At 37.2% G+C, this 27,038-nt stretch overlaps 1 protein-coding gene across 2 annotated transcripts in view; it reads left to right on the forward strand.

The window, feature by feature from the left end:
- Positions 1-27,038, forward strand: part of KLF12 (Kruppel like factor 12) — a 430,517-nt gene that overhangs the window by 256,656 nt on the left and 146,823 nt on the right. For both annotated transcript variants that reach the window (XM_035003236.1, XM_035003237.1), the window contains exon 4: positions 26,378-26,924. In XM_035003236.1, the coding sequence (XP_034859127.1) occupies positions 26,378-26,924 (547 nt within the window). The remainder of the gene's footprint in view (positions 1-26,377; positions 26,925-27,038) is intronic.

Genomic DNA, 27,038 nt, shown 5'->3' on the forward strand with positions numbered 1-27,038 from the left:
AGAAATAAGCAAATAGAATAAAGAGAAGCATATAACAGCACAAGCTTCATGATTTCATTCATTTATTCAGCAAACATTCTGGATATTGGGGATATAGGAGTGAAGGAAATAAAAGTATCTACTCTCATGAAGTTTCATTCATTTCTTCTGCCTCTCTTTCGGTTTCCACAGCTGAGCCTTTGAGACCTTTTACTCCTAAAAGCTTGACTGTTTCCCAGAACATTTCAAAAATTCATCAGACAATGCTTTTTAAATTTTTTTTTTTTTAAGAGAGAAAGAGAAAAAAAAGAAAAACACAGGCAGGGGGAGAGGCAGAGGGAGAGGGAGAAGGAGACCATCTTGAGCAGATTCCCTGCTTAGCATGGAGCCCAATGTGGGGCTGATTTCACGACACTGAGGTCATGACCTGAGCCGAAATCAAGAGTCGGATGCTTAACCGACTGAGCCACCCAGGCACCCCTATTAGACAATGCTTTAAAAAATGTTTTTTTTTTTTTTGAGTATAGTTGACCCCACAATATTACATTAGTTTCAGGTGTACAATAAGCGATTCAACAACTCAATACATTATGCCGAGCTCACAAGTGCAGCTACTATCTGACACTGTACAACAGTATTACAATACCGTTTACTATATTCCCAGTGTTGTACTTTTTATTCCCATGACTTATTCTGTAACTGGAAGCCTGTGTACCCCACTCCCCTTCACTCATTTGCCTATTCCCCCATCCCCCTGTCCCTCCATCAACCATCTGTTTGTTCTCTGTATTTATAGGTCTGATTCTATCTTTGTTTATTCACTTGTTTTTTTAGATTCTATTTATGAGTGAAATCATAAGGTATTTGTCTTTCTCAGTCCGACTTATTTCACTTAGCATTATACCCTCTGGGTCCATCCATGTTGTCACAAATGGCAAGATCTCATCCTTTCATCCTTTTTTAATGGCTGTCTAATATTTCAGTGTGTGTGTGTGTGGTATGTTTACATCACGTTTATTTATGCATTCATCTACCAATGGACACTTGGGTTGCTTCCGTATCTTGGCTATTGTAAATAATGCTGCATTAAACCTAGGGGTGCATATGTCTTTTCGAATTAGTGTTTTTGTTTTCTTTGGGTAACCACCAAGTAGTGGAATTACTGGCTCATATGGTATTTCTGTTTTTCATTTTTTCACTAACTTCCATACTGTTTTCTACAGTGGCTGTACCAATTTACATTCCCACCAGGAGCACACAAGAATTTCTTTTTCTCCAAATTCTTGCCAACACCTCAGACATTCTATCAGAAAATACTTAACTTCTTTCTTTTCCTCATTCCACATAGCTCTCACATACTCACTTCTTAAGGATATCTTAGCCAAGTGGGATATCCAGTAATGGTCTGTGGCTTCCTAGGTATTCCCAGATTTATACCCCCCCTTTTTTTTTAATTGGTGGAGGCTGACCCACATTCTATGTTCTATCTTGGGCACTGGTTCAGGTTCCTGCCAGGGTCTAATCTCATTATCTCCCCACTACCAGTTCTGTCAAGAGTAATTGCCCCCCTGCTTTACTGTACTCTGTTTTCAGGTAAGGCACTGAGGAGTCTCGGTAATCCATAAACTGTCTGCTAAAACTTGAGAGTTCAGAATATTGAACAGATAACAGCTTTAATCTTCTAGATAACAACCTTATTCTTCAGATAATGTACACATGCCTTTGTTTAAAGGATCTGCAGAAAGGTCTAAACTAAGGGGTTGGCTCATTCATTTATTACTATTTTTTTTTGTTAACTTTTATTTTTAACTTGATGTATTACATTCACACAGTAAAATTGCATAAATTTTAAGTGTGCTACTTGTGAAATTTTCACAGTGAACACAGACATTTAATTGCCACCCAGATAAAGAGGAATTTGTATGTCTCATTCATATCCCATCCCTGTCCAGTTTCAAGAATCATGACTAACCGGACTTCTAAAACCATAGTTTTGCCTGTTTTTGAATTTTGTTAGGTTTTGATAGCAAGTATGCCAGCCTCATAAAATCATTTAGAAACGTGTTCTTTCTTTTTGTATTCTTGGAAAGATTTTGTGTAAGATATGGGTTATTTCTTAATTACTCCATAATAATAAGTTTGAAATAATTAATTCATAAAGCAAATCTGAGCCTAGAGATTCTTTAGTCAGAAGGTTAAATCAATTTCTGCAATAGATACAGGAAACTTCAGGTTTTCCTTTTCTTCTTGTATCAGTTTTGGTAAAATGTACTTATTAAACAACTTCTCTATTTTATCAGAATTTAAAAATTTGTTAGCATTAATCTGTTTATAACATTCTCTTAATATGGTTTTAATGTCTGTGGGCTTAAATCCCTGTTTTACAATCTTGACATTGTTAATGGCTGCCTTCTCTCTCTCTCTTTCCTTTTTTTTAAATCAATTTTGCTGCAAGTTTATGAATTAGTCTATTAAATAACAAGTTTTTTGTTTTGTTGAGGTTCTCTGTTGTATATTTGCTTTCTATTTAATTAGTTTTGCTGTTACATTTATTATTTTCTTCCTGTTTTTATTTAGACTTAATTTGTTTTTCTTTTTCTAACTTCTTTAGATCCTTAGGTCATTGATTGTCAGCCTTTCTGCTTTTCTGATACATGTTTTAAGGGCAAAATTTTTCATCTAATCACACCTTTAATTATCTCCCGCAGTTTCACATATCCTACTTTTATTCTTATTTGATTCAAAATATTTTCAAATTTTTGTTGTAATTTCAGCCCATGGACTGACTTTGTTATACCACTTGATTTCTAAGTACTCAGGAATTTACTAGTTATTTTTTTGTAATTGGTATTTAGCCTAATTCCATTGTGGTCAGAGAATATATGCTGGGATTTGTTAAGACTTACTTTGTAGCTCATGGTATGTTCAAATTCTGATAAGTAGTTCATGAGTACTTGAAAAACACTTTATTGGGAAGATATAAGGCACATTGTTCTAAAAGGGTCAAATAAAATAAGTTTATTAATTGTATTTTCTTTTTTAATCTTCTATATTCCTACTCATTTTTTGTCTCCTTGTCTTATCAGTTGTTGAGAGAAATGTGTTAAAATCCCACACTTATTTATGGATTTGTCTATTTTTCATTTTAGTCCTTTATATTTTTGCTTTTGGAGGGTATTGGAGGTGTATACAAATTTAGAATTAGTATATAAATTCCTGTTGGAGAGGTCATTTTGTCATTACAAGATGCCCATCTCAGTGTGTAATAATCTAGTTTACTATCAACTATTTTTCTAGTATTTGTATAGCTATACCAGCCTTTTATGGCTTAGTATTTGCCTAATTCTTTCATTCTTTTAGTTTCAACTTTTATATTCTAATATTCAAGATTTGCCACTTGTAGGTCGTTAGAAAATTTAAACTATAAAAATATGTAAAAACCTTAAAAAGCTAGACTAGTTAGTTAACTGCAGAATGTGGAATATTTTACATTTAAATATACATCTTATTGTATGTTTTTTATTTCCTTTGTTTTGTAATATTTTTTTAACCTTCCCGTGTTCTCTGTATTAATCAAGAAACTTTATTTTCCCTTTTATTACTAAGCTTTGTAGCTTTTTAGTATAAATATTATTTTATTACTTTTAATGGCTTTTCCTAGAGATTGCGTTGTCCCTTTGACTTGTTAATGTCCACTGTAGGCATTTTCCTTGTTTCTAGACAATGCAAAGTTGTTGGGGCTGTTTTAACTCTCTATATCCCTCTCCTTCTTTGTCCTACCTGTAAAACCAAACCAGATACAATTATTGATATTATAGTCATTATTCAGTTAGATTTACCTACGTATTTACCTTTTTAATTTTCTTAATGCTCTTTATTCTTTTCCTTCCATATTTTTATATGAGATAATTTTCCTCAGGCCTGAGGAATTCTCTTTAGTATGTCTTTTGGTATGGTTGTCCTGGCTATGAATTCTTACTTTTTGTCTAAAAGGACCTTATTTTGCCTTGATTTTTTTATGACAAATATCAAAGTTGTCAGTTACTTCAATTATTTTTTTCTTTCAGCAATTTAATGATGCCCTTCCATTGTCTCCTGGCTTTCATTATTTTTTTGAAAAGTAATTCTCTAGTCATATAGTAACTTCCTTGCAGGTCATTCTTTCACTGACTATTCTTAAGTAGTTTCCCTTGAACTTATATGGCTTGTGATCCATCGAGATTGTTGAATTTACAACTTAATATATTTCATCAGGTTAGGAAATTCTTGGCCATTATGTTTTTCAGTGTTACTTCTGTCCTATTCCCTATTCTCTCTCTCCTCCTTTTGGGCCTCCAGTCACATGCACACAGATCTATTCCATATGTCTTCTTTTTAAGGTATCATTCTATATTATTTACTTCTCCATTCCTGACTCCATTATGGCAAATTTCTTCTCACTCATGTTTCAGTTCATGAATCCTTTCTTCTGCTGTGTCTATTCTGCTGTAAAACACAGGTATCAAGTTTTCAATGTCAGGTATTGTTTTTTTTTTCTTCTAGAATTTATATTAGGCTTTTGTGTGTATGTGTAGATTCCAATTTTGGAGTGATATTTTCTCCTTATCTGTTTTCTATTGTCTCCTAGTAGGACAGTTTATCTTTTTTAAATTTTTTTAGGGGTGCCTGGGTGGCTCAGTCGTTAAGCGTCTGCCTTTGGCTCAGGTCATGATCCCAGGGTCCTGGGATCGAGCCCCGCACTGGGCTCCCTGCTCTGCAGGAAGCCTGTTTTCCCCTCTCCCATTCCCTCTGCTTGTGTTCCCTCTCTCATTGTCTCTCTCTGTCAGATAAATAAATCTTTAAAAAAAAAATTTTTTTTTAGACGTGGGGAAGAGTGGGAGGCAGAGGGAGAGAGAGTCTTAAGCAGGCTCCATGACCAGCCCAGAGTCCAAGGTGGGGCTCGATCTCACAACCCTGAGATCATGACCAGAGCCAAAATCAAGAGTCGGATGCTTAACTGACTGAGCTACCCAGGTGCCCCAGGAGAGTTGATCTTATACAAAGTACTCTGCCTTAGCAGAAATGAAATTTACCCCTTTCTTTTCACACATTTTGAATGCTATAAATTGTCTAGATTACTTTAGATTATTTTTCATCTCATCACTTTAGATCTTACCCATAAAGCCCTTCATGAAAAGTTTTGCAATTTAATGCATGTTTTGAACCAGCGGTGAAAATGTGTTCAGTCCCCTTTTGAGCTAATGTGATCTGTGGAGCTACTCATATGTTACTTTTTTATTCTAACAAGCACAAAGTCATATTTAAAATTCACCTATTGAATTGACCCTAACATTTGTTTTATTTATAGGTTCCTCTTTTTTTGCCTTATTCTCTATTTTTAATTATTATGATATAACAGCATATATATCCGTCATCCTGTATTTTCTATCAGGGTTTCCCTATGCATGAACTTGGACAAATGAAGCCTTTAAACTTGTTAATTCTTAGTACTCCTTAATGTTAGATTGAATTGAAAACTGCCGTTCTCAACTGTAAGTAATCTCTAGTTGCCAACATTCTCTTCTTTGAAATCCTTATTTTTATGATCTTTTTTTTATATACCACATTTATTGCATATATAAGCCATCATCCCTCTGTGAACTTCTCATGCCAGATAGTCCAGAACATTTACCACAGCCTGAATGATGGACTTTTGTGTTGATTGATGTTCCTGTTGAACAGAATTTTTAGCAAGTTTTGCCTTGGCAGTCAGCTAACTTCTGAACTCCTTTGTAATTTAAAAACGCTTCTGATTGGATATGTTGGATTTATAGTCAATCATGTTTTCCTTTACTCATAATAAGAATATTCATGTATCAGTGAAGAGTATAAACCCTTTCCTTTAATCTTTTACAAATATATATAGGGCGCCTGGGTGGCTCAGTTGGTTAAGTGACTGCCTTCGGCTCAGGTCATGATCCTGGAGTCCCGGGATCGAGTCCCACATCGGGCTCCCTGCTCAGCAGGGAGTCTGCCTCTCTCTCTGACCCTCCCCCGTCTCATGCTCTCTCTCTCAAATAAATAAATAAAATCTTTAAAAATATATATATATATATATAAAAATGTCATCTTTCTACTTAATTTCAGGGTATATTTATATTTGTATTTGTGGGAAAATACAATGTAAGTTAGTTTTTTTTTTTTTTTCCTATCATTGCTTATATTCTACCTCATCTGTTGACCAGTGAAAGCATCAGAAAATTAATAGCTTATTAAATAAACTCAAATCTAATAATTCAGCTCATCAGTGAAGTATGGCTTTGGAAGAAATGAATTCCTAATTGAAATACAAGGGGATAGGAAGAGTTCCATCTATATGTCACCCTTCCACAAATCAGCATATCTGCTGTTTCCTTTATAAAATTGAGGAGCAATTATTTAAGCTTGATTTACTCTTCAGAGTTGCATTGACAAGAAATTATCCAGGACCATCTTATGCAAACCAAGAAAAGGTTTTGTTTTATTCTTCAATTATCATACCCCTATTGGGATCATTCCAGTCTCACAATCTCTTATTCATAATTCTAAAATCCTTAAAAGTTCTGAAAAATTAACATTTTAAAAAACTCATTTAGAATTAAAGCCTGGACTAAACTGATGTGATGTTATGTATAACACAGTGTAAATGCTTATTTGTTTTACTGCAGAAATATTCACGTGCCTGAGAATGCAGCTCCCCTTCAGACCTTCTTGGAGGTGTGCTGTTACCTTCCTAAAACCCTAAACATTTTAATTCTGAAACATATGGCCCCAGGGGGTTTTAAATAAGAAATTGTGCATCTCTAATTTTTCCAGTTAGTTTTAATAGTTATAATACAAATATGTCCCCAAATGCTTTCTGCTATAGCAGATGATGGACACATTTTAGCATTTGACCCTACAATGTGTATATATAATTTATTGAATAATAAAGGCCATATCATTTTATGGAAGGTAGATGGATATAAGCTATCAGATGTAAGTAATCTCTAGTTTTAGCACTAGCGTGAAATAGCTAATAGCTAGAACAAAAAAATGCAACCATAACTAACTTTGTGTCAGGCAGTGTACATTCAATAATTTAATCTTCCAACCTCCCTTCAGATGGTACAAATAGGTACAAATATTAGCACCATTTGTAAGCGAAGTACTGAAGTTTAAAAAGATAAGCAACTTGCTTGTCACAGAACTAGGACGGAGCCAGGGCACAAACCTAAGTCTGTTAACATCCATAACCTATGCTGTTCACCCCTCTGCTATAGTGTTGTACTGTATCTTCTTAAATTAATCATATAAGACATTTAATAAATGTGAAGTGCGATTTCATGATCAACTCTTGATTATCTTCGTGTTGATTACAGGAAAAAATGCTAATAGCAAATCGACTTCCTTTTGTCATTCAGCACTGATTATCTGGGATCCTCCCTTCTGCTGTCACTTGGCTTGTGCTCAAGAAATACAAATGAATTTTAATATGAGCCTGAGAAAAAGAATATAATTATGGCGGTAAATCTGCTGGAATCATATAATGAATTTAAAACCCAACATAAATGCTTTTGGGATTATCTGTCATTTGGGATTACTTATTCTGTGATCCCTTGTAAGACTGTAGATAATTGAACGTTGGCTATTTTACTGCCACTGAAAGTACTCCTGCTAAGAAGAAAATGAACCATGTGAATGTGAGCTCGCTTATTTATTTAATAATTAATTTGGAATTTCATCACAGGAATCATTTAAAGCCAAAAAACACAGAGTAACTTTATCTCATGGGAATCAAGGTTCTATTATTTGGATCAAAGAACTGATTAATGTGCCTGATTTTTTTTTTCTTTTTCTTATTCAATAAATAATTGAGTAACATACAGTTAATGTTTTCTTAGAGATATTATAAGGAGAACTAATAAAGGAAAAATAATTCTGCTAATATATGTTCATGAAGTCCATGAAAGCTTTTACTTAACCTTTTTGACTTTCTTCTTTATGAAACGATACAGACTTTAAATTGCACAAAATGAAAGGAAAATGTTTTAAGGAGGTTGATTACAGTGATCTCATTCTTTCCTAATCTACTGTCGGCAGACATTATAAGACCAGTCTTTTTTTTTTTTTTTTTCAAGATTTTATTTATTTGAGAGAGAGAATGAGAGAGAGAGAGAGAGCATGAGAGGGGGGAGGGTCAGAGGGAGAAGCAGGCTCCCCGCCGAGCAGGGAGCCCGATGCGGGACTCGATCCCGGGACTCCAGGATCATGACCTGAGCCGAAGGCAGTCGCCCAACCGACTGAGCCACCCAGGCGCCCAAGACCAGTCGTTTGAATGAGTGTTGCATTATAGCTGAGGCCGGGGGTTTTGTTGTCAGAAATGGCTAAAAATGGTCTTGACGCTGCCACTTACCTCCGGTAGAACCCTTGGTACATTTCCCCAACCCTCCTCAGTTTCTGTTTCCCTTCTGTAAAATTGATTAACAATAGTTTCCTATATTGGGATGTCGTGAGGATTAAATGAATATGCCATAATGCCTGTACACGTGTCTGTGTTAGATATACATGACTTCAGGCCTTTATATCTGGTGAAGGTGATTCAGGTCTGAGGGTTAGATTTAGCTGGCAGGAGCCATCCTCTGGCTGAGACCCAGAAGCCTTAGTGGAAAGGCAGATGCTTAATGGAGTTGGGACCATCGGTTGCACTTGTGACTTCAGCTCTCTGACCCAACCCCAGTCCCCCTTTGACTTTTACAGATACAAATATAGCTGTATTCTTCCTTTCACTGAAGTGCAAGTGTGAAAACTAAGCAATGTTAATTACAAAAAGAAGGCATATGAGCTCACACATATACACGTGTCTAATCTATACATCATAAACTCCTCAAATTTTTGTGTATATACTCACTATGCACACACACTCCCATAGTTTTTAAGTGTACTACACACTTGGAAGACACAGGAATGTGTACATGCTAACGAGCATTCATACCAATACATAAACCACGCCCACAGAGATGCACATACTAATGTTTGGACTGTACAGATACATTTACATGATTAACACATGTGGGGGATTTGAGGAGTAAAAAAATGAAAAGAAAAAAAAAGAATCCAAAGAAAGCAAGGGGAAAAACAGGATGGTAGAAGGAAAAAAAAATGTTGGAAAGAAATGATGGTTTAGTGTAGGGTTACTCAACCTCGGCACTCCTGATATTTGTTGTAATCTGTCCTGTCACCCTTGCCCTTGATTGTGATCATCAAAAATGTCTTCAGACATTCATTGCTCAGTGTCCCCCACGGGCCACAATTATCCTGGCTGAGAATGCTCCTTTAGTGTTAGAACGAATGTCAGATATGTAGATGAAACTAGAGAACATGGAATGGAGGTAGGCAAAAGTTCTAGCCTTCTAAGATTAACATAAAGGAACTGAGCACAGTAAGCAAATAGGGGAAGAGGAGAAAGGGAAGAATAAAATGTATGGAAAATGTGCTGTAGAACTTGGAGGGAAGAAGGAGCGAGTCAGGGTTGTTGGTGTAGGACGTCACCACAGAAGGGCTTAGAGTAGCATTTTTTATTAATTACTGCAGGATGGAAAATTAACCGGATCAGACATACACATTTATCATTGTATCTAATTATAAAATTTGTAATCTCCCTTTCACGTATTATTTCCTCATTGACAGAAAAAATACATACAAAATCATAACTAGCTTTGTGGAATTTGATAGACATTAAAACTAAATTTTAGAACCGGAGAGAACATTGTATTTTAACTGTTACGGTAATACACTTAGCGATTCTATCTATGCATTTTCTAGTTGTCAAAAACAAAAGCCCCCAAATTTTGTAATGTACTTCAAATTAACAGAAAGGGAGACCCAGACATTATTAGGTTTAGGCCCACTGGAAGAGTGCATCTTTAATCCCTTCTTTTAAAAATTACTTTGCGGTATCTCGAAACTACTCTCTTAAAGTTCTGTAGTGAGAGGAATTAATAAAATGGCAATTAATAAATCAAATTCTTTTTAAATGAAGGAATGAGCCAATAGAAACGTTCAACTCTAATATTTGTATGTATGATATAATTAAGTTAATGTATTTACTGTTAAGTTTTAGACGTGGGGTAATTTCATAGATTTATTCAATTTTAGAGTTAATAAGGACTTTAGAGAGCAACTGGAGCTTTACTAATGAGCTTTAATTAAGAGCTTACTGTGGACCAGTGACTGTGATAGATTCAGGGCTGCAAAAGAACTAGAAGAAATGGTGTCTTCATGGGCACACCGGCTTGTTAGAGAAGGACACGTGAAGCTCAGAGTGCTTGGAAGACAGAGGGTGGAATCTGGTTCAGGACAGGTGGAATCTGGTAGGCTGGAGGAGAGAAGAGGCTCGGGAAGTGGGCAAAAGATAATCAGAGTCATTTTCATTAGAAATTAAAGGAAGAGAGATGATAGGTGGACTGGGTCACCTAGAATAGAACCTAAGCTAGAACTCAGACAAGTGTGCTTTTTATAAAACCCCACTGCCTGTCACTTACTATTGTTCTATTTACAAAAGTTACACTTTATTACACTGCGTTTATCAGGAGATGTGCATCACTGGTCAAAAATAAAATAACGTTTTGGTTTTTTTTTTTTAATTTCTGAGTATTTGGCTTTAAAGAACAGGAACAGAAGAAATTCAGTAGATGGTGAGCTGATTGATTTATCCACTTAACATTTCTAATTGTGCTCCATACAAATCTGTTAAGGATTTCAGTTTTTCCATTTTATTCCATCATGTTTTCTCATTTCTTTCAAACTTACATAACATACAGCGTGGCCAGGGCACAAAATATGGGTTGCTATTCTTGTTAAGAATGATTTTTCTAGTTTCCGTTATTCTAAGGCTTACTGTGAAAACAAACAGGAACTAAATAAGAAATAAACATTGTGATGTGGGTCACTGATACCCGCCTTGTGCCATTAAGTTTGTTATGTGCCAAGGATATAGGGAAAGTGAGCAAATGCTTACTACACAGGTATTCAAGCAGTGCTCATTTTTATACTATCTTCAGTTGGATTATTGCCACAGACTGATTTCATGTGAACTGCATTAAATAAAGACACGAGCTCGCTCTCTCCTTCCCTGTACCAAGGCTGATAAGGGTGGCATTGGGGAGGAAACGTAGCCTTAGGAATTACTTTCGGGTTTAGATCATAGATCAGTATAATATCCTGGCCTCAGACGATTCTTTCAACTTCTGTGAGACTGTATTTCTTTCTTTATAGAACTGAAGGAGAAAATTCTGCCAGATAATATTGTACTAAATATTACATAAATGTTTATTTCTTCTGCGTTTTTAATAATTTAAGTTTAATTTGTGGTTATAAGGTCTCTATAATACTTATTTGAAGGTGTGCTTGTTTTGTATATACACTCTGAAGAAGCTGATTTAAAGAGCACAATTTTGGGGCGCCTGGGTGGCTCAGTTGGTTAAGCGACTGCCTTCGGCTCAGGTCATGATCCTGGAGTCCCTGGATCGAGTCCCGCATCGGGCTCCCTGCTCGGCAGGGAGTCTGCTTCTCCCTCTGACCCTCCCCCCTCTCATGTGCTCTCTCTCATTCTCAAATAAATAAATAAAATCTTTAAAAATAAATAAATAAAAAATAAAGAGCACAGTTTTGTTTCCTCAGATTCACTTTTAATGACCTCCATTTTTTAAAACACAATGTAGAAATATTCCCTCTGCATTTACATTTCATGATTTCTGAATGCAGTTCACTAAACTGTGATGAAACTTTCATTAAACCTCTGGGGTTGGGGTCGGGGGGAGTGGCTTCTTTCAGGGCAGGCATTAAAATCCTTTTGTGGCATCCTCCCGTTTCTCAGGGCGCGGTGCTGATCATATACTAATGTTCACTAAATACATATCGATTGAGTGAAAGCTTTTCATAAAAAAACCTAAAAAGCTTTGTAGTTCCCACACATTGGTATATAATTATTTTCAGTAATTTCTCAAGTATGAAAATGTTTTCCTGGTAAACTGTAATGTAGCAGCTTGGGATTTCCAGAGGAATCCATAGTTTCAACCCACTGGGTTACTGCACTTACATATCTTTAGTTACTGATTGTATTTAGCTTTTGTCTTTAGTTTCATTCCAGTTACATAGGTAGAGACATGGTTACGTAGGTAGAGACATTAATTTCTGTAAAATAGCTGTGCTGCCCATCTTTTTAAAACTGATGGGAGTGATGCCCTTGGCAGATGGAGATTTCGGTAGAATTTGTTATTTTCCTCTAACGACATCATGGCTCACTAGACTCTAGGAAAAGCCAGATTAAAAATTAGAAATGTCTCTGTTCCTTTTTTCAAATTTTTTTTCCTGAAAATACATTTTGTACACTCCTCATATGTGTTTCTTCCTGAAATATAACACAGTTCTTTTTATTTTTAAAAGTAGCACAGGTTCACTATAGAAAATAAGGAAAACTTAGATTAAAAAGGGGAAATAAAAGGAAATCTAGATCACCTCAGATTTACCAAATGGAGAAACTATTATTAACGTTTCTGCGGTTGTCTTCTAGCCTTTTTCTTCTTTTCATATGTAAGTAAAAATGTTGGTGGAGGAGACAAAATTAAGCTTACTCTTCATATGCAGTTTTGTATCCTCACATTTTTTAGCTTAGCATTATATAGTTTTCTCCATGTCACTGAACATTGTTTCTCAAACCTGGCTCATCATTGGAGTCACATATGATCCTTTTTAAACTACTGGTGGTAGCGCCGTATCCCGGACCTACCGCATCTCTTAGCTTTGAAATGTTGCATGGATGACTTAGTTTGTAGCCGGGGCTAAAGCCATTGTTCCAAACTTTATTCCGTTGTTATGCCCACTTTGTGGTTTCTAATGTTTACTCCTGTAAACAAGACAAAAATGAGTATTTGTGTATACCTCTTTGCCAAAATCCCCAGTTGCTGTCTTTGTCTAAGTACCAGTCTCTGCATTAAGTTATCCCGTTTTCCCAGGAGGAAACTTTTGTAACCAGCTTGAATATATAAATTCATAAATAGTTTAACTTCAGCAGTTATGATATTTTAATGTATTAAATTAGTTATAAAACAAACCCCACTTTATATGAACTAGTGTATACATTTTAAAACGCTGAACTTTTCCCGACTCCCCAATTTTATATTATTTCATTCAGTATCTTCACAGGCAAGTTCAACATCAATGCCCGTGTGTCCTCACTAGAGTCAGTTTTTAAGTCATCATTTTCTCGAACACCTCATCTCGATTACTTGAGGTACAGCACTGTTTACATCAGGGGTGATGCTGCCTCTGGGGTTTTTCTCCAAAGCCATCTGAAGTACTTACTTGGCTGAACTTGACATGGTTGGTATATATATATGTAATCTTCCTAATAGCACAGCCCTCTTTTGAAAGCTTCTCTACCATACCAGCACCTGAAATCGGGAAGTCATTCCACATCCACATTCCACAGGAATCATGACTAAGTGTGCTAAATTTCCTTCTCCCCCCGCCCAAAGCATATTCTCTCTGGTGATTTCTGAAAGCCAACACTGGTATTGATTGAAGATTTCAATTCCAAACATTATTCTGTTTTTTAAAAATACAGTAATTAGGGGTAAACTTTGAATAGATCCTGAATATAAGGTCACTCCCTCTCAGCTTGGGAGGGGTGTGTGTGTGTGTGTTTGTATACACATATGCATATATATGGGGGTGAGGGAAGAGGAGAGGGAGATGGCAATGCCCTAGATTCTTAAAAATGTTACTGTTTGTTTTAAGGTATTTTAAGACTCTTGAGGCACAATTCAACGGCATTCCTGAAAATGTGCACCCAATTACCCTGCTAGCCTGCGGCATAATGAAGTGTCCATTTTGCTACATCCTTGACAGCATTACTATTAATGTTTTTTTTTTAATCCTTATATCTTATAAATAAGTGTCCCATCCAATATTGAGCTGAGATGTCCCCTGTCATTCTAAGTCTCTCCTGATTAGCAGGGGTCTTGGGTGGTTGGCAGGGTCTCTCTCAGTCACATGAATTGTCCTTTCTGCTTTCCTGTTCCTACCTTTGTTGTCTCTGGGGCTCCAGCCTGCCCCTTCTCCCCTTTTCATCATACACATTTCCTGGTAGGTATAATCAACAGGGGCTTGATGGACACGCCGTTCTCCACATACATGTGTTAATTATGTACACCTGTGTGTGCCTGTGGCGATCGCAGTTAAATGGGGGGACCACTTACAAAACCCGTGCACACTTTCATCCTTTCAGATCCTTAGACCTGAGTGCATCGATATCTCATTTAATAGGAAGCCAAAAGACGAGGCTAAAAGTGTTGGTTTGTGCAAGAGCATCTTAGGGACTTTGTAGTGAGCTGGGATGGAATTAAATCATGAATAAGTTCTGGGGCATTTAAACTCTACTACCTGTCTACGTGTGCCATTTTCCCATTGCAGCTGCCTCTGATACCAGGGATAGGTGGGAAGAGGTCGATTTCCATTGTCTGTGCCATTAGTCTTGTTTTGACCCAGTTGGTGATTTCTCTTTTAAGGCATTTTCTCTAAGAAGGGAAGCCTGTAGAGGCTATTCTTGACTACTTGCTTGCTGTAAAGATCCAGAAAGTAAGACCCACATTTTGTAAATATACCTCCTTTTCCATAAAAAGATGGCATTATTGCTTTATGTGTTTGTAATGTGTCAGGGTTTCCAGATGTATCATTTGGCTGTCTCATCCTCTTTGGGTCAAGTTCTCTTGTCTCCGAAATTTGGTGTATTCCACCACTGTGAGGTATCATTATAAAAATAACTGTGGTGAACATTTTGTGAAATCAAAAGCAAGGTCCAGCTGGTAGCAGAGAAGATTAATCTGTTTGAGAATGGGAAACATTAGTGCATATTTTAAAATCTGTAACGAGCACAGGGACATTTGCCTCAGTACCTGGCGTGAGTCTTTGGTAGAGGGTGAAGATCCAAATGAACGTTTTCTTCCTCCTAAGAGTCTATAACACGTTTTCCTTTAATGTATTGTGAATGTGAGACTTTAATATTGTAAATCAGCCACTGAATAATAACAGTTTAAAACCAAAAGAACAAAAAAAAATACCGAATCATGAGGTAGAAAACATAAGCCTGAAACAGTTACCTCTTTTTTTTTTTTTGTTAATTCACTAATGCTGGGGCGCCTGGGTGGCTCAGTAGGTTGAGCAACTGCCTTCGGCTCGGGTCGTGATCCCAGGGTCCTGGGATCGAGCCCCACGTCGGGCTCCCTGCTCCGCGGGGAGCCTGCGTCTCCCTCTCCCTCTGCCTGCTCTTCTACCTGCTTGTGCTCTCTCTCTCTGTCAAATAAATAAAATCTTTAAAAAATATAAATTCACTAATGCTGTGATAATAGTTTTGGCTTATTACTTTTTGTGAAGAATGATAAAATAATAAACAAAATTGGGTCTCATCAACAGCATTAATATTGAATTCAATTTCCTACAACTAATGAGCAGGATTTATTTTTTTAGTGCAAATTTAGATTGACTCTCTGGCACATCGTACCCCAACATTCCACACTCGCACCTCAGCCGCGCCCCTGCACAGCGCCCCCCAGCATTGAAGGCTTGCTTTACCCCAGCACACTGGTGACACTTAAGGACTTAATTAGCCTCTTTCGGTACAGTTAGTATTATCACAGCGTTGAGCTTGTTCACTCTGCCCCGTTCTGTGGGTTTTGACAAATGCAGAGTGACACGTATCCATCCACCACTGCAGTAACATACAGACGAGCTTCACTGCCCTAAACATCCTCTGTGCTTCACTGATTTGTCCCTTCCTTCCCCCAAGCCTCCGGCAACCACTGATCTTTTTACCGGCTCTATAGTTTTGTCTTTTCCAAAATGGCATATAGTTGGAATGATACGATTTGTTTTTAAGACCTCTTTGCATGCCTTGTAAGGATTCAGTGTAACAGCAGTTGTAAAAAATAAATAAATGAATAAGGAACAAAACTGACTTCCTAGACTTCATTTTGACATTTGTTTTAGGGACACTGCTTCTTTATATCATTTGGCCAGGGAAATAGGATTTAAGTGGCTTAATATCTTCAGCATAATATTCGCGTCTAGCAAATGTGATGAGTATTCACTGATTACGTTATGTGGTAAAACAAAATATTATTTATTTGCTAAATGTCCGTATGTTTACATGTAACATATAACACATTATGTTCATGTCCACACATTTCTGTTGGTCTTTTCATTGCTTCATTTCGTTGTCTGCTGTTAAAAAAAAAAATGCATTAACTGGATCCCCTCTATCCTTCACCACGGTAGAGGAGGAGAGAAGCCACCCCACCTCCTCCTACCCGAACTTCACAATACACACGTGCCAAACCAGAGTTTCAGTTTTGCGGTCTGCTATTAACATAGATTCTGATTGCTTCGGATAAATATTATGCAAGTCCTGGGAAATAAATAGATCATAGAAAAGCATGACAACTAGGAAATAAGGACAATTTGGGATAAATTTAACTGTGTATTGACCCCTTTTTTTAAAGGCTACCATTTTCTAGGTGATGTGGATTAAGGAGAACACTTGTTATGATGAGCACTGGGTGTTACATGTAAGTGACGAATCACTAAATTCTACTCCTGAAACCGGTATTACACTATATGTTAACTAATGAGAACTTAAGAAAAATTCCAAAAAAAGTTTTTAAAAGAAAAAAAAAAGAATTAAAAAGGCTATCCTTTTCAATTCAGTTGTGAAAGCACAAAAACGGAAATGTAAAAGCACATAGTCCATTATGTTATGCATATGTTCTGAATTTTCTTAAGGAATCAATCATTTCTTAAACTAACACTTGAGATATTGAGATAACGCAGTTGATTCCTTCACGTATCTTCGCCTGCGTGTAGTGGATAGCTCATTTAATACTTTCTGAGCCAAGATCCACATTGTCATGGTAGAGTATTTCCAGTTGTTTCCTTTTATTCTTTCATCTGTAGTTTTAGAGGGATGACAGTTTATCTCTCCTTTTCTTTAGTATACTTGGCTTTAATTTTTTTTTTTTGGTTGGGTTTTATAAATACACACTTTGGGGCACTGGGGTGGCTCAATGCGTTAAGCCTCAGACTCTTGATTTCAGTTCAGGTCCTGCTCTCATGGTCCTGGGATTGAGCCCCACCTTAGGCTCTGCCCTCCTCAGTGGGGAGTCAGCTTGAGTTTCTCTCTCCTCTCCTTTTGCGCCTTCCCCCATCCCTACCCCTCTGCTCACATGCATGTACGTGTGTGCACACGCTCTCTCTCTCTCTAAAATAAGTCTTAAAAAAAAAAAAAAAGACACCCTTTCATAACATTTGTGTTTAAGAGTTTGCCCTTGAACATGTGGAGTAAAATAGGAAGATCACTGGGCTGAAAGCAAGACAAATGATGACAAAAGGGCATATGTAAGATGAATCTTGAAAAATAGGCTCTCCTTTTTAGGGTGCCTAGGTGGCTCAGTCGGTTAAACATCTGTCTTCGGCTCAGGTCATGATCCCAGGGTTCTGGGATCGTGCTCCTCATCAGGCTCACTGCTCAGCGGAGAGTCTGCTTCTCCCTCTCCCTCTGCTCACCCTGCTTGTGTGTGTGCACGTGTGCTCTCTCTCTCTCTGTCAAATAAATAAATAAAATATTTAACAAAGAAAAATAGGCTTTCCTTTTTAGTAAAATAAAACAGTAGAGAAGAAAATGCAGTGCATCCTCTGTTTACAAGTGGTTGTTTGGTGACTTTTACACTCAGAGCAAAAATGGCCAGAAGTGTAGCTTGCTTGCATTCAGAATTGGTGCTCATAACTCTAAAATTTCATTTATTTATGAGGGAAACCAAGGCACAAAAACTAAGGCATGTATGTACTGTGTGCTTTGTATAAAAAAAAAGGAATTTAGCTCATTAATTAAATGTACTTGCATCTAAAATAATGCTGTATAACTTAAAACCTTCAATGATCAAGGATATAGAATCATAGATATAGTTTATTTCCTTTTTTTACATGAAGCGCACAGTTCATTTCCTTAATCACGTTCCCCCCCCCCCAAAAAAATACATGTTCAATTAATCACCAAGTCAGACAGTGAAACTTATATGAACTAATTTTCCTTTGAGACTCAAGAAACAAACAATTCTCTGCTGTTTCATCCCATGGTAAGACTGGAAAGAATGGTCAACATCCCCAAATAATTAATATAACTATATATTGTCATAATGGATACAAGCTGAACTATGGATTGATGTGGGTTATTTATATTGTGGTATTGAGAAATCAAACCAATTGTTTTTACAGATCATCCTAGGGGTCAACCTAGTTAAGCAAAAAAAAAAAAAAAACAACTGTCAAATGACTGTCTTCTAAATTTTAAGAGACGTGTTTGTTTAAAATCATGTGGACTCTAAAAATCTTGTAATATTTGGACTTGTTTAGCTACTTTTGTAGTGTATATAGATCTGTTTGGTCGATTAATGGACACTTCACCTATACAATACAGTGGCTGTTTTCATGCAACCCTGCATCAGAATATCTTATGTGCAGTGCATTCAGTCAAGTCACTTCTGAGAGTTACAGTCATAGATTAGGTTGTGTTGGAAGTTTTGGTTCTTTTTTTTTAAGTATTTATTCATTTATTTTAGAGATAGAGTGAGGGGAGCGGGAGAGGGAGAAAGAGAAGCAGACTCCCCACTGAGCGACACGGGGCTGAAATCAAGAGTTGGACACTCAAATAGCTGAGCCACCCAGGCACCCCTGGAATTTTTAGTTCTAAGAGGGGGAGCTCATTTGCTTCTATCCCACACTAACCAGTATTACTTAAAAGCACTTAATGCCCTTAATACAATCTATAAAACAATGGCATGAGTTTGGAATTATATTACTCTTTGGTAGGTAGAGAAACTCACACCTAGAGAATTTTAATGATACCAAGATGGCACAGCTAGTAAGTGACAGGGTAAGTCATGATTTCTTTTGTGTCCAAATCAAATTTTCTTTCTATAATGACCACACTGCACGCTTATAAAGCAAAGGTTATCCTAACGGTTAAACCACGAGCTATGTGATGTTAGGTCATTTTATAATCTTTTCTAAAAACTACCATGAGATTATTTCTCAACAAGTTTATAAAGATAAAATGAAATATAATTTGTTTAAATGCTGGCTGGCTGGATGAGTAGATGAGTGGATAGATAAATGGATAGTTGGAACATCCTGTTTGTGTGTGTGTGTGAACATGTGTGTAAAGGCTCTGCTTCTCTAAAAATCCTTGGGGCCATTAAAGATGAAACAGACGGCATGTGAATCATGGATAACACTTAGCAGAATATTGTCTAAGCAGTCCTTAACTATGGCTACACATAAGAATCTCTCGCGGGCTTTCCAAAGATGAGATTGTGTCCGGGCATTTTTTCCTCTCTTGTTAAGATTACCAAGTGTTTAGAAGACATGACCAATATTAAAAGCACTTTTTAGTCATTGCCAGACCATAATAAAATTCAGCTGATGATAATGGCTGACTATAAGAAACACATCTAATACTATGGGTACCAGCATGTAGGAGGTTTTAGATTCATTTTTATATTCACTCAACAAAATGCCCAAAGCTGAAGTTCTATTTTAAGATGTATATTCAGGAAAAAGATTATCTTATTAGGAAAGCTCATGTGTAATCCCCAGATCACTGAAAGGAATGTGTTCACTAGAATATTATGTATAATATTTTATTGAGTGGATATTATGATTAAAATTGGCTTTCAGACTTTGAAGAAAATAATATGTGGCATTATAATCCTGTTTGTATTTATCTTTAGATTTTCACATATATATTTTATTAAGTATATTGTTACGTTTATCTTGTTGCTCCTGATGTGTATTTATGCAGTAATTTGTTAAGATATTTTATTTTAAAAAATATTTTATTATTACCCTTTCAAGGAATAATAGGTAATCCTTTGGAAAGATCATATGTATATAATCATTTACATTATAAAATGTTTCTAAAGTGATGAATAACACCTCAGCCCTTGGTTTGTAAACCTATGTGGGAATCTTGTGTCTAACTAGATAGGTAGGAGGAGATAAATTTGTGGTGGAAATAGTCATTATTTCCAAAATTAGAATTCCAGATCTATCTAATGCAGAAAAAAAAAAGAAGAATCAAGACTGTTTTTGATGATAGCATGTACTTCATGAAGTATTTTATCATTCTAATGATAAATCAGTTGGGACACTTTATGAAATTAATTACTCTCATTCTCTTTGACAGAAGTCCAGTATTTGTTTAAAATCTGCATGTGTTTAGGAGTGTTGTTTCTTTTAATGATGTTGAATATATTAAGTGTTTGATCATCATTTCCACATCAGGACATCAACAGCAAAATTCAGCTAAAGTCATCACTCCCAGACAAAAATCTTGGTGGGCTTTTATTTAAACAAACAACAGGGGCACTTAGTTGGCCCTGTGATGAGTAGTCCATCAGTGTTGTAGCAAGAATTGAGTCGTTAGTAATCAAGGGTAAAATTTTAGCCTGGAATCCTTTCTTTGTTTTGTTTGTTTTTTTAACAGAAGTTTTTCTATGGTGCTTAAAACTTCTGACTTTTCTTTATTTCTAATCTTTTCAGCATTCCTACCCCGTATATGTTTCCAGGGAAAACACCATATCTTCTCTCTCTCAGAGAGTTGTATAGGCATTGCTCATTGTATCATGCTTTGCTTTACTGCACTTCACAGATACTGCTGGTTTTGTTTTGTTTTGTTTTTCTTAAACCAACTGGGGTTTGTGGCAAACCTGCCTCTAAGCAAGCCTCTTGGTGCCGCTTCTCCAATAGCATTTGCTCACTTTGTGTCTCTGTGTCACATTTTGGTAATTTTCACAACATTTAAACTTTTCGTTATTAAATTTGTCGTGGTGATCTGAGATCAGTGATCTTTGACATTACTATTGTACTTGGTTTGGGGCACCACAAATTGCACCCATATAGGACAGCATACTTAATCAGTAAGTGTTGTGTGTGCTCTGACTCCTCCACCCATCAGCTGTTCCCCATCTCTCTCCCTCTCTGCTTGGGCGTCTCTATTCCCTGAGACACAACTGTATTGGAATTAGGCCAGTAGTAATCCTATGGTGGCCTCTGCGTGTCCAAGTGAAAGGAAGAGGCATATGTCTCTCACTGTCAATCTAGCGCTAGAAATGCGTCAGCTTAGTGAAGGAGGCTTGTCAAAAGCCAAGACAGGTTGAAAACTAGGCTTCTTGTACCAGTTAGCCAAGTTGTGAATGCAAAGGAAACGTTCTTGAAGGAAATTGAAAGTGTTAGCCAGTGAACACATGAAAGGTAGTAAAGTGAAACAGCCTTATTTCTGATAGGGAGAAAGTTTTAGTGGTCTGGATAGAAGCTCAAACCAGCCACAACATTCCCTTAAGCCAAAGCTTAATCCAGAGCAAGGCCCTAACTCTTGAATTCTCTGAAAACTCAAAGAGGTAAGGAAGCTACAGAAGAAAATGTGAAGCTAGGCTGGTTCATGAGGTGTAAGGAAAGAAGCCATCTCCGGAACATAAAGGTGTGAGGGAAACAGCAAGCACTGATGGAGAGAAGCAGCAAGTTCTCCAGAAGATCAGGCTCAGATCATTCATGAAGGTGGCTACACTAAACAACAGATTTTCAACATAGACAAACAACCTCCTCTTGGAAGAAGATGCTATCTGGGACTTTCATAGGTGAAGAGGACAAGTCAGTGCCTGGCTTCAAAGGGCAGGCTGACTCCAGTTAGAAGCTAATGCAGCTGGTGACTCACGTTGAGGCCTGTGCCCATTGACCATTCCAAAAATCCTACGGTCTGTGTTCCGTAAGTGGAACAACAAACCCTGGATGACAGCACCTCTATGTACAACATGGTTTCCTGAATCTTTTAAGCCCATTGTTGAGACCTACTGGTCAGGAAAAAGATTCCTTTCACAATATGATTGCTCCTTGACGGTGCATCTGGTCACCCAAGAGCACTGATGGAGATGTGTAAAGAGATTAATGGTGTTTTTATCCCTGCTAATACAACATCCATTCTGCAGCCCATGGATCAAGGAGTCATTTCAACTTTCAAGTCTTATTATTTAAGAAATACATTTTGCAAGGCTGCATCTGCCGTGGACAGCGATTCCTCTGATGGATCTTGGCTAAATAAATTGAAAACCTTCTGGAAAGGATTCACCATTCTAGTTGCCATTAACAGCATTTGTGATTCCTGGGAAGAGGCCAAAATCTCAACATTTACAGGAGTTTGGAGGAAGTTGATTCCAACCCTCATGGATGACTTTGAGGGGCTCAAGACTTCAGTGGCAGAAGTAACTGCAGATACGATGGGAATAGCAAGAGAACTAGAATTAGAAGTGAAGGTTAGCATTTTTTTAGCAATAAAGAATTTTTAAATTAAGGTATGTACATCGTTTTTTTTTAAGACATAATGGTGGGCGCCTGGGTGGCTCAGTTGGTTAAGCGACTGCCTTCAGCTCAGGTCATGATTCCAGGGTCCTGGGTTCGAGTCCCACATCGGGCTCCCCCTGCTCTGTGGGGAGCCTGCTTCTCCCTCTGCCTCTGCCTGCCACTCCCCCTGCTTGTGCTCTCTCTCTCTCTCTGTCAAATAAATAAATAAAATCTTAAAAAAAAAAAAGACATAATGGTATTGTACACTTGACAGACTACAGTTATTGTGTAAACATAACTTTTCTAAGTACTGGAAAGCCAAAAAATTCACTTGACATGCTCTATTACAACATTCACTTTATTGCCACGGTCTGGAGCTGAACCCACAGTATGTCTGATGTACACCTGTAGGCCTTTTATTTAATTTCTAGCTGCTCCCAATACTTCTCATTTGGTGTTTTCCTCGGTCTCTCAGAGCTCTTGTTGTCGCTCTTGGCCGTCTGCTATGTTCCCATCACCTCACTGCTGCTACATATTGATGGATTCTTTTTTTTTTTTTTTTAAGATTTTATTTATTTATTTGAGAGAGAGAGAATGAGAGAGAGCAAGCACATGAGAGGGGGGAGGGTCAGAGGGAGAAGCAGACTCCCCGCCGAGCAGGGAGCCCGATGTGGGACTCGATCCCGGGACTCCAGGATCATGACCTGAGCCGAAGGCAGTCGCTTAACCAACTGAGCCACCCAGGCGACCCCATATTGATGGATTCTTACCTCAGAACCAATGCATTTCAGTTTTCACCTTTCTGAAAGTAAGGAGATGACTTCCAAATGATGACTTCAGAATCAAGTCTTTCAGGTCTTTTCTCTTTCCTAAACGAAGGAGCAAAAGTATGCCACAGATGTTTTGAAATCATATTTAAGTAGCCTTGCTAGCTTTCCATATACGTATGTGCAGCCTGAAGCTACAGGGTGGCTTTACCTGCCACATCCCCATAGGAGAGATACAGATGGGCTGTGAGGATATAATGTTAGGTCAATACTGTAAACAGGTGAATGGTACAATAAAGATTTTGTTCTCTTTATACTGATGAGGCTTTGTTTGGGGACATATTGGCTGCATTCTACCTGCTACATATGAGGAAGGAACCGACATGTGCCTCTGCAGTGGTGATCCTTATAACTTCATGCATAATGTGTCCAGCGTCCCAAAGACAATGTGTGTAGTCCAAGGGTTGGGTTTATCCTTGCTAATTTTTATAATCATTTTCTGTATTTTGGTTTAAGCTCATGTAAAAGCTAAGTAGTTCTCACATATTTGAACATACCTAGGGACTCTTAATATTTGGTCCTCATTGCTTTCCTAGGATATGCAACAGAATTATAAAAGGAACACTCTTCTTCTGTTGTTATAAAACAGCTTAAGGAATAAATATTTTTCTTAGGGAGGGATTAAGCAGTTACCTCCAAAAGGTAGACTCCTGTTCCTAATCTAGAAAAGTTGAAGTCATTCACAAAGCTCAGTACACTTGATGTCTCAGAAGCCATCTCTACAAATAAGCTCCATATTTACCAGCTCTTGTATTGTCATAATCCATTAGTCTTTTGTTTACATTATGAAATGTTCCTACATTGGTGACTTAAACCTCAGCCCTTGGTTTGTAAACCTATGTAGAAACCTTGTGTCTAACTAGATAGAATAATCGCTGTTTCCAAAATTAGAATTCTGGATGTACCTAATAGAGTAAGAAGAGAAACTAATCAAGACTATATTTGAGGTCAAATAGTGTTTCATGACGTGCTTAATAACATATTTTATAATTCTAATAACAGACCATTTGGGATATTTTATAAAAGCAGCCTCAAGAAAGAATTTTTATGTGGGTGTAACATACTAATAAGAAATATCTTAGATTGTTCTAAAAAGAAATTAAATGAGGGGCGCCTGGGTGGCTCAGTCATTAAACGTCTGCCTTCGCTCAGGTCATGATCCCAGGGTCCTGGGATTGAGCCCCGCATCGGGCTCCCTGCTCAGCAGGAAGCCTGCTTCTCCCTTTCCCACTCCCCCTGCTTGTGTTCCCTCTCTCCTATTTCTCTCTCTGTCAAATAAATAAATAAAATCTCTTAAAAAATAAAAATACGAAATTAAATGATAATGCTGGGTATCAATTGAAATACTGTTCTAGTTAGAAGAGTAGATAATGCTAATAGCTTTTTTAAAAGTAGCTCAGTTTATGGTATTTGTGGGGTTTTTTGTTTCTTAATGTCTGAAAAGATTTAAAGAGTTATTTCTCAGTTTCAACACATAGAATGAAATCTTGGCATGGAGAATTTCATGCAGTAGATATTTTGGATGGTTTATTTTTATATTTTCTAATTTTCTTCTTTTTTTGTGGGTAAGTAATCATCTTAGCCTAGAAACAAACAAACAAACAAACAAAACATCAACCCATTTCCCTTTTTAGTTGATCTGCTACCATTGTTGACTTATTATCTTGTTGAATAGAATTCCCTTGTACTACTGCCTATTGTACGTTTTGAATGGAGCTATAATTTATATTCTATAAAGAAAGGTTTTAAGAAACATGTTTTGTTCCTTTAAGTGTATGCTCACATTTTAGGGGGAATAGCAAACCAAGATCTTTTATTAAACAAAGAATGAAATGAACCGATTTAATATAATTTTAGACATTGTTGTTCTGATACCATAATGAAGCTGAAAAAAAGTTTTTGGTCTTCGTATAAAAGAACGTCAGTGCCTATGTTAGCCTGGCGAAATTAGATATAACCAAAATAATCTGTCACAATCTAATTTTCTCTGGTAAGGCTAGCCTGACACATGCTAATAGAATTGTCAGGCCATTTTAGGCCTTGGAGGTGGGCATTCAATGAATACTTGTTTAATTTATGAATGAATAAGTGTAAGGATAAATCATATTCACGTCCAGTAATAAAATGTTGAGTCCATTAGTCTGGGTAGAATCTTGGATTTATTATTGTTATTATTTAAAATTTGCTCATTAAAACTGAAAAGAATAAAAATGACCTTATACAAAATTATCTTTATGTTAAGTTAAATAAAATACTCATGAACAATTTAAAATTTCCAGAATAAGTTTTTTCTAAAATCATTATTTCCTAAAATGTTTGTTGTAGTCGTTGTGTATGTTGTTTTGAGAAAAAAATATTATCACTAAGAGTTAAAACATAACCCAATTGTTAGAAAACATTTATATTTAATAATTTAGCAGTTGTGCCCCTTTTCAGTGCTGGTCATGAGAATGGTGTGAGAGCTCTTGCACCAGATATGAAAGTTGAAATGTGATGGTTTTTCCCAGTATTGTTGCTAGGTAATTTTATGCCTCCAGATTACGATAGTGTTGAGTAAGGGTTAGAACCATGAAATTGTAGAATTGTAGAGCTGGAAAGGGTGTTTAAGTTTATCTGATCAAAATTCCCATCGCTTTATAACTGAGGAAGAATGAGACTCATAAATGCAGGATGGGTCAAGCCAACAACATGAATGCTTTTAATTAAAATATATGTTATTTTAAATAAATAAGCTGTTGTATTTATACAGTTGTAAGTAGGTAATGCTTTGCATACTGCCCTTGTCTTTTAGAGATTTTATGTAAAACTGCTGTTCATTTTGGGCTTCTTGTGGCCTCTTTTCTCCTCCATGGAGCACTCGTTTCCCTGGATCTTAACAACTGCGGTGTCTCTCACAATAGGATGAAAATGTCTTTATAGCAGAGGCCTTGTTTTACACTGTTTTGTACTTTTGTACCTCAACTCTAATCATGATGACTGTCACAGAGCAGTTCTTCAAATATTTGGGGAATGAGTAGTGTCTCATAGCAGTAAGAGAAAAATTAATAAGCACTCCAGTCATAAACCTTGCCGTCTATTAAATATGTGATTAACAGAGATCAATATGTGTCCCCTTTTTCTCCCCACAGTCTCCAAACGTCCACAACTACCCCGATATGGAAGCTGTTCCCCTGTTGCTAAATAATGTGAAAGGGGAGCCCCCAGAGGACTCGTTATCTGTAGATCACTTCCAAACACAAACTGAGCCAGTGGACTTGTCAATCAACAAAGCCAGGACATCCCCCACAGCCGTTTCATCCTCCCCGGTTTCCATGACAGCATCCGCCTCCTCGCCTTCTTCAACTTCAACCTCTTCATCGTCTTCTAGTCGTCCAGCCTCCTCCCCAACTGTTATCACATCAGTATCTTCAGCATCTTCTTCGTCAACAGTATTAACTCCAGGGCCCCTTGTAGCCTCCGCCTCTGGTGTGGGAGGCCAGCAGTTTTTGCACATTATCCATCCTGTACCGCCTTCAAGTCCCATGAATTTACAGTCTAACAAACTGAGTCACGTTCACCGCATCCCTGTGGTGGTACAGTCAGTGCCTGTTGTCTACACAGCTGTGCGGTCACCTGGAAATGTGAACAACACTATCGTAGTGCCGCTTTTGGAGGATGGGAGAAGCCATGGCAAAGGTAAGGGACACAAGCGAAGCTTTGATTTATTTCAGCACTACAGGCAACTATGCCTTTTTTCAGTGAGCTGCCCCTAAACCGTGTGCAAGCACACCACATCCAAAGAGGTTCTGT

The sequence above is a fragment of the Mirounga leonina genome, unplaced genomic scaffold (genome assembly GCF_011800145.1).
Source record: "Mirounga leonina isolate KUSES-001 unplaced genomic scaffold, KU_Mleo_1.0 Mir_127, whole genome shotgun sequence".
Taxonomy (NCBI): domain Eukaryota; kingdom Metazoa; phylum Chordata; class Mammalia; order Carnivora; family Phocidae; genus Mirounga; species Mirounga leonina.